General features: G+C 50.2%; 2 protein-coding genes across 2 annotated transcripts; one reads left to right on the top strand and one right to left on the bottom strand.

Annotated features, from left to right (window-relative positions):
* Nucleotides 1–253: 253 nt before the first annotated feature.
* K489DRAFT_377634 (ankyrin) lies at nt 254–6,401 on the bottom strand. Its single transcript, XM_033604198.1, has 7 exons — nt 6,206–6,401; nt 5,906–6,146; nt 5,796–5,855; nt 4,186–5,739; nt 2,758–4,128; nt 1,854–2,701; nt 254–1,802 (listed from the first exon to the last, which is right to left on the bottom strand). Exons 1-7 carry the CDS (start codon nt 6,328–6,330, stop codon nt 488–490), a joined length of 5,514 nt encoding a protein of 1,837 aa, XP_033462130.1. The 5' UTR covers nt 6,331–6,401; the 3' UTR covers nt 254–487.
* A 422-nt stretch (nt 6,402–6,823) lies between these two features.
* Nucleotides 6,824–8,046, top strand: K489DRAFT_377633 (uncharacterized protein). Its single transcript, XM_033604197.1, has one exon. It carries the CDS (start codon nt 6,994–6,996, stop codon nt 8,002–8,004), a length of 1,011 nt encoding a protein of 336 aa, XP_033462129.1. The 5' UTR covers nt 6,824–6,993; the 3' UTR covers nt 8,005–8,046.
* The last annotated feature ends 529 nt before the right edge of the window (nt 8,047–8,575 follow it).

Raw genomic sequence — 8,575 nt, 5'->3', positions numbered from 1 at the left:
GCCAGTCCAGACAGCGCTGGCATAAGTCGGACGGGGCACTCCGACGGCTTCAGTAAAGTGCGTTGAGCTTCCTCCGCTCCCTCCTAATCGGATGAATCCTTGGGAGTGGAAGCAGACAGACAAACATCGGCATTATTCATTTGAGTGACAAGGCATCGGATTGGTCGTCGAAGTGCTCTCGAGGTCTGACTTGATCAACCACAGACAGACTTGCTTGAAACAACACTGACAGGATGTCACGCGCAGGCCTTGTCGTCCGTGGCAAATTACAGTATCTCGTGGCAGTGAACTACATGCTCACCTCCAGGTTTGAATTCTTTCCAAACGTACTAACATCGAAATGGAAGGGCATGCTGCCTTCCCGATGACTACTGTACCTTGCATTCGATCTCATTCGGTCTCCCATGTCGTCTCCAGCTAGTCCTCGATGATGAGCGTGTCTATAATGACATGCTCGTTGACTACATCCAGAGTAAGTGCCGAATCGCTAGTCATCGAATGAATGCTCGCTCTCAAAGCCCCCAGCCTCATCAAAATCACTTTTATCGGGGCTCATTTGAGTACTCTCGTCCTGCTCTCCACCACTGACATCTGTTTCGACATCATTATCATCACCATCGTCATCATCGTCGTCTTCGTCACTAGCAGCAGCAGCGCCGTCGTCGTCGTCGTCGTCGTCGTCGACTCCAGTATGTCGCATGCTGCTCTCGCTCCCATGATGGTCATCCGTGATGGCTCCAGCCGTGCTCGTATGACGATTACGATCATTCCCACCCAGCGTCATCGACGAGAATAAACTGCGGAGTTTCTTCGCGCCTGTCGCGACCTTTCCGATCGGATTTGCACGTTGACCACGGCTCCGCCGAAGCCTCTCGACGGCATGTTCGAGCTCTGTCTGCAACCGAGACACTTCCGCTTCGAGTTCGTGCTCGTCGGGATCGGGAAGCTCGCGCTCGGCACCTGCGTTGTTCGCATCATGCGCCTCGAACTTGCTTTGTGCCGAAGTGGGGTCTCTGATCAAGTTCTGCGCAAATGTGTTGCCAGCATCCGCGGCTGATTTCAATCCGCGCAAAACGTTCAACATCCTGCTATTCAAGTATTCGGTGCATTCGTCGTGGTCCTCGGCGATAGAGACCGTGATGGCATTCTCTCCGGCTTTGTTGAAATGCATAAAGTCTGCCCCATGATCGCACAGGTACTCCACTGATGGAAGGTCGTCAAATCGTGCCGCGACAATCAGCGCAGTGTCCCCATCCTCATTTACCGCATTGACATCGGCACCTCTTTCCACGAGGGCCTCGATGTAGAAGACGGGCAAGGTACGGGCTGCGTGAATCAGCGGAGTGGAGCCCCCGCCACCTCCGCGAACATTCACATTGATATCAGATTGCTGAAGCAGAAGATCAACGACAGGACCACTTTGCTCTTCCGTGGCTGCGATAAGTGGGAACTGGTACGGGCCCGCACCGGAATCATATCGAGCCCCATGCTCCAGCAGATATTTCGCGACATCGAGCTCGCCTTGCGAACACGCTGCGATCAAAGGGGTGCTGGGTGCATGATATGCGCCTACGGTAGGCTCTTGAAATTCACCTGAAATCAGATTGACGTCGCCTCCTCGCTCGACCAACGATTTTACAATCTCCAACTTTCCGGCTCTCGCGGCGGCTTCGAGTGCGAAACCGTGTGGAGAGTCGATGGCTGTCTTGACGTCGTGTCCGTGAACTTCTACGTATTCCAGCAAGGTGTCGACGATGAGCTGCTCCCCATCATTGGCCGCCGCAGTCAATGCATTGCCCCATCTGTCCATATGTTAGCTTCGTACATACTCGGCACAGCTACTGTCAACATACTCTGCACCTTGCGACTCTGGGTCGGCACCACAGGTTTCCAGCAGGAATTTCACCGCGAGTGGTCGCTGATAATCGGCAGCGCAATAGAGGCAAGTATTTATCAGCTCCGGCGTGAAAGACTCCTGTCCTAGGCGCCACAATTTGTCGAGGACACCTGTCTGGTGGAAACGTTCCTCAAAGAGGACAGGGCGTATAGTCTGCCGGAACGCGTACGAGTAGTCCAGTCTCACACCAGCACAATGGTCAAGAAGCATCATCACCACGGTCCATTCTTCCTCCTCGGCTGCTGTGTCCAGTGAGCGCTGGTAATCGACCAAGCTGATCTGCGGTTGTGATGCCGGAGTCTCCTCATCCCTCATAACCTCATCCTCGACCTCAGCCGGCATATCGCTCTGGGTCTGGAGAAGGGTGGAGATCGTGACGGCATTCCCGGAACCGGCAGCGTAGTACAGCGCATCTCCCAAGTCGGCGTCTGTCCACTTGCCCTGCCCGGCGTCCATCACAGCATCAAATAGCTCCCCCGTTGACATCGCTGCGAGAGAGAGTGATTGAGGGAGGTCATCGCTCCCATTGTGCAACTCTGCACCCTTCTCGATGAGCAGCTTGACCCCCTCGACATTGCCAGCAAATATCGCAGTGCTGAGCACGGGGCCAGCCTTGAGCATTGTGGCATTCGCATCTGCTGGCCTGGCCCTGGACAGTAAGCATTTCATGGCAGGCGCCGCACTACGCATGGATGCCACGTGCAAGGCGGTCCCCACAGAACCATCCCCGGCATCGATGTCCAAGCCCAAGCCGAGAAGACACTCAATCGCATCGACATGACCGTTGGAGGCGGCAAAATGCAGCTAAATCCGTCAGTCTCGGTGGTGCTACTGCTTCATGAGTCGACCGAAAGACTTACTGCAGTGAACCCCTGTACTTGGTCTTCAGCACCGGCTAGACCTCGACCCTGGGTAAGGGCTCTCAACAGATGCGTGTACCCAAACGCGGCAGCCACATGAATTGGCCGAATCAGGTGAAGGAAACTACGAACGTCTGCGTCACGCTCAGCCCGCTCGCGCTCTTTCTTCTGATCTTCTGCTTCCTGCTGTTCCGAAACCTGATCCCCTGTCTCCTGGTCCCCTGCTTCTTGCTGTTCGGCAACTCGATCTTCCGCTCCTTGATCCTCTACTTCCTGAGATTCAGTTGCTTGCCCCCCAATTGCTTCAACCTCTACTTCTTCCACTTCCCCCGCTTGTCTTTCGCCTTCGTGAGCTTCTCCTGGACCAGTCAGCACAGCAGAACGCTCATTCTGTGCCAAGCCCAAATTCATGTACAAGGTGCCGATCGTATGAAACTCAGAGTCTTTGTCCTCAAGCATCCTGTCGTATAGATAGAGCCACTCCGATATGAAGTTGGAGCCGGGCTCGGTGAATCTAGAAAGCTGACTCAGCTGGAGAGCAAAGTCTTCCCCTGCTTCACGGCCATGTCTGAGCCAAAAGCGCACGGCGTAATGTAGGCCTGGTTGATTGACTGAGATAGTCTCTTGCCCCTGCGCGTTTTTTTCCAGCCTGGTGTTGTATTGTGGATTCGAAACGACCCCCGTTGTAGGTGATGCTTCTCCCGCATTGTCGGCCGTTTCCGACACATCCTCTTGCCGCAGAAGTACGTCCTGCATAGCGTGTGAGGCTTGGTGTCCTGTCACGTTCTCCTGAAAGCCTTTCGCATGACAATTTTCGCACAGGTCATAATCCTGGCACTCCAAACAATGAAATCGAGTGCCTTCAATCCACTGGTCGCAAACATCGCAGACATGCGTCGGTCTCGGCGTATCGGTGTCGCCCCAATCGCTCGCAGACTCTGGACTACCGTACTCGAAATCATAAAAGGGGGTGTCTTCGTCCATTCCGAGCTCCTTGCTCTGCTCTTGCTCATGCTCATCGTCTGATCGTTGTGACAAATAGTCTGATAGATGACTGAAGCAACGCCAAGCAAGCAGCATCTGTTGCCTCAAAGTCTCATCTTCGTTCAATTTCAAAATCTCCTTTGCTTCTCGTCTGAGGTGATCTTTGACATCACGGTTCGCGAAAGAGATGACGAACTCTCCGTCGTGTCGTTTACCGACTGTCAACAGAGGCTTGCAGCTAGTGACTAGCTGACGGAGGTAGTTCCGTTTTCCGCAGAGGTTACACAACACAAGTAACTCGTTTTCCGACGGGTCATCGTATGTCAACACCAAAGCGCGCAGCATCTCGTTGATATCATCCGGATCCGGGGTGCTTCGTGTCAAAACCTTCGCGACCGTTTCAGTACTAAAACACACCATCCACTAGCAAGGAGTCTTACTCACGGCATTCCATAGTCCACGAAGCAGGACGTTGAAGTCACGCTCAAGGCGCTCAAGCGTTTTACGGACCTTGGTATCAGTCGCTGTTTCTGGAAGCGCTTCTAGGTGCATGCAAACCACATCAACCCATCGCATGTCGGGCGCTTTGTTACCGATGATACTCTTCGCCCAATAGGGCATGGCAAGTCCGAACTTCTTGATCATCTGCAGGTTCTCCACTCGCTCATTGGCATGGTTTTGGATGCCTAGTTTGATCTCGGACCAGTATTTAGCATCGTTCAGGTCGATCATCGCAGGGACGGATGGGTTCTGAATGATATCGGAGACGGAAATTTGCGACTGCTGAGACGACGATACGAAAGATTCAAAACCGAGCTTGAAATGACCATATTCCCTGCTGGTAAACATCCATCGGTGCTGATGTAATCGGTGATCATCGGTCGAGAGGATATCTCTATTGAGCAAGTCAAAAAACCTGGAGTTCGTCGCTTGAGCCTGCTCAGAGAATGCTAGATGATGGGCATTATTGACAATGATGTAGATCTTGCGAAGTGTGAAATCGTCGGCCAGCATATCGAGCAGACATTGCCAAAGGTTCTCCAGGTGGAGACTTGGATTTGGACCTTTGCGTATCATGTCCTCCTGCTTGTCCGATGGTAAGAACTTCTTCGCGTGCACTGCTAGCGTATCATCTTGTCTGATGAGCTGCAGCAACAGAGACTTGAGGAGCTCTTCGGCGGAGTTGTTCTCCGCTGGATCACAAAGGTAGAACGCGCTAAATATGTTAGGTACATTACTATTATTTGCTTCATCGCGGCGTTTGTCGATTTCATGGAGTACCGTCAGCGTCGTCTGGGTTTTGCCCCTTCCCTCCTCACCCTTGACAAACAAGTATGGCGTTTGGACGCCAATACCGCGAATCCATGCTTGAAAAGCAGGTTCCTTGATAAAGACGTCCTTCTCTGCGCCCGTCTTCGTCATCTTCTTCTTCCTCTTTGTTGCCATGGATTCACCGTCAAGTAACTCCTCAATCGCCTTTACCTTCTCCGGGTCGATGTATAAGGTGCTTGAGTGCTTAAGCCTCGCTTTGACGTTTTTCTCTGCACGTTTCGCAAAGTTCAGAATGTGTTGTCCGACCAGTTGTTCATATTGCGGATCTGACGGCCCGTCAAATCTCACAAGATTGGCGTGAGTGCGGCTGAGCTGCGAGCTGTCAACATCATCGAGTGTTGCCGAGCTTTTGTCAACATATACGACATCTTTGGCAACATCTTTGTCCAGCTCGAAGTAGCAGTGGAAATCCATCATCGGCTGTAGCGTGCGGGTTTGGTGCTCTCTGAGTTTGGATCTCAACTCGCCGAGGGCATCACTGCCTTCCTTTAGAAACTCGGGCAATGCTTTGTAGACCGGTGCATCCACGCCGTATTTGCGCGAAGCCATCATCCTCGCAGTCTTCAGATCAACACCATGAAACGGTGTGCCAAAAAAAAGACATGCTGTGCAAGATTCGAAAAGATAAGGGAAGTCCTTGCGCTTTGAATACGATAGGTCTAGAGCCTGCAATGAAGGTCAACACAGGGGCTTTCGTGGGCTCAACGGGGCGTCCTTCATACCTTGGCAATGACGAGACCGCCCATACTGTGCCCGATGAGTATCAGAGGCCGCTTGACATCCTGATACCCTTGGTCAGATACGTTTTCCTGTCTATCTCATAATGACCTACTCGACGTATGCCTCGGATGAAATCGAGGAGAGCGTTGCCGAGATCGTAGATGGTCACTTTGACTGCGCGTGGACCAGTGTACGCAGATGGATACTCAAATAAGACGATGCGTGCGGTACGGAGATCTTGGTGGAGGCCCTTTTCATCCTCGAGCCAGTTGAAGCCACGATTCTTTGATGTCTCGTCGTTCCAGGTGAAGCTTGCCTCCGGATTGGCTCCCAGACCGGGGACTGCAATGATGCTTAAACAACATTTTGATTAGTTTCTCAGACATCAAGTCATGAGCTAAGCATGCCCTACTCGATAGTGGAATTGTCTTTTTCGTTGCATGGCCAATAGATCTTCATTCCCTGCTTTGATCTTCCATGTTTGGCAGTTTCATCGAGTGACACTTCAGGCGTGGCCGGCTGGATGTCTTGGGACATTTTGAAAACGCCTACTTAGCTGATGGTGCTGGATCTGATTGTAGGATGGATCATTCGGTGGTAATATATAGTACATGGCTCGCAAAATTCGCGGGAAGTCTGCATTTTAATGCTCATTGCGTCTCAAGAGATATCCCAAGATCACCGCTATACGACATCAGGACCGGTGAGATACGCTAGCGATTGCCGCAGGAATGCATCAATCGGCACGTCCGGTGCTGACGTGGGATCGCGGTCCCGGCTTGTCGGCGCAGAGACCATCTTCCCGGTAGGCGTGTGATTCGAGTAATCACAACGAAGACTTTCAGGCCCGTCGGCAAGGATCGTGAGCTGAGCCACCTTCAATAATTGCTCACCAATCACCGTGTGGAGAAAAATGCAAGGACCAGGGATGAAGGATCTCTCAAACCTAAATCCGCCCACTATCATTCCTTGTACTTGCTGCAGGATGCCTTATTATGCGAGCTGACGTTTGACCGCCAATCAAATCGATCGACCGAAAGTCTCCACATCTCTGCCTGATCCTTCGCCACAAAGCTCAGCAGCTCACGTGACTGTGTATGTCAGCCTGCTACACAGTGTGGTATTGGTGAATCTGCGAGTGAAGCCTTCACACATTTCGTCGCAGGCCCAATGTGAAAAGGAAACCATCCGAAGAGCGAGATGCTGTCAGACGAGAAGAATGTGGGCTTAAGCGCGGACTGCGCGTACCGCCCAGAATGGCCGCTAGGTCAATGGAGCGCCCAATCAACAGATGCTGCTCTGCCTGCGACCATCGCGACAGGCGAACATCACATCGCAAAACCAATACCGATAGAATACGATTTCCTCAAGAGGGACTTGTATCCACACCGGTTTCATAAAATCGAGCATCTCATCTGGCTCGCTGGTCGACCGCTCCCGCCACGTCCACTCCACCAACAGCTCCTCCTCTCACGTCAACTTGTCTTGTCCGAATCCATCGACCTGCATCTCGTTTGGAAGAAAGGTACCATATTTGTGAAGCCACTGCCGAGATACCTTCTAGACCGGAAATTCTGGACTGCCCATCTACGGTCAGACAGCGAGGACGGGCTACTGTTGGTCAAATCTGCTCGGGGTCTGCTGTTCTCTTATACCGCGTTGGTCAGACACGAGAGCGACTTCAGTATTGCTCAGGCCAAAAGATTGCTGCCCGGCTCGTTATGTTGGGGTGATTGGCAGCAATTGGTGTGGACTTTTCTAGATCACTTCCCCGGAAATGAGATATACGCACAGATTGATGGACGGTATTATTACGGCGAACTCAGACTCGGCCGACTCAACAAGATATACAGGCTCAGAGCGAAGACCATTACAGACGTTTTGTACGGTTACTCAAACTTGACTGCTCATAATCAGAAAGGCGACACATTCAAAGACAACTTGCGGCTGATCGGTGGATCTCTGGCATATCTACTTATCGTACTCCAAGCAATGCAAATTGGACTTGCAACCGACAGACTTGCCGGATCTGTTACCTTCCAACAAGCTTGCGCTGGGTTCGCCATATTCTCAATCCTTGCGCCCCTCGTTGCTTTAAGCACTGTTCTTGCTGTATTTCTCTTTCTACTCGTTATCCATGTTACCGAGACCTTAGCCTTCGAGAAAAGACGGTTCAAAAACATGAACGAAACGCCGCCTAGAGTTCGCTAGACAAGAGATGCCTAGATTTAATATTATAAATATAATTCTGATAATTTGCTTAGTTAATTTTCTCTATTTTTTATATATTTATAAGAATGTATTAGATTTTTCGCTATTAGCACGTTTATTTAAGTAGAGGATATCTTATAGCCTAGGCTACTTTTATCTATAAGTAATTTATAGTTTATAGCTGATTAAATTTATATAGGTATTACTTATCTATTTATATAGTTTATGTATTATACTATTTTCGTACTATATAAGGGTCTTGAACTATATAGAACGTTAAGCTCTATAAAACTAGACTTCTAGTAAATATACACTTTAAGAACTTTTAAGAGAACGTTACTTATATTATTTAATACTGAATCCTATTGCTAGATATTAGTCGTTTAAATCCTCTAAACTTCTCTAAGATAAAAGAAGCTATCTCTAAGGGTAGAAACGTCGTAATTGTTAATATAAAGTGATTTAGGATTCTTAAAATGATTTTTGGAATTCGATTTTTAAGACTAGCTTATAGACATTATTTAAGGTTTAGTATTCCCTAAGGCTATTATACTTCCTTTTTCTTCTTCTA

This window comes from Dissoconium aciculare (assembly GCF_010015565.1).
Source record: "Dissoconium aciculare CBS 342.82 unplaced genomic scaffold K489scaffold_3, whole genome shotgun sequence".
NCBI classification, from domain to species: domain Eukaryota; kingdom Fungi; phylum Ascomycota; class Dothideomycetes; order Mycosphaerellales; family Dissoconiaceae; genus Dissoconium; species Dissoconium aciculare.
The sequence above is the reverse complement of the archived record's forward strand: the minus strand, read 5'-3'. Positions and strand labels throughout refer to the sequence as shown.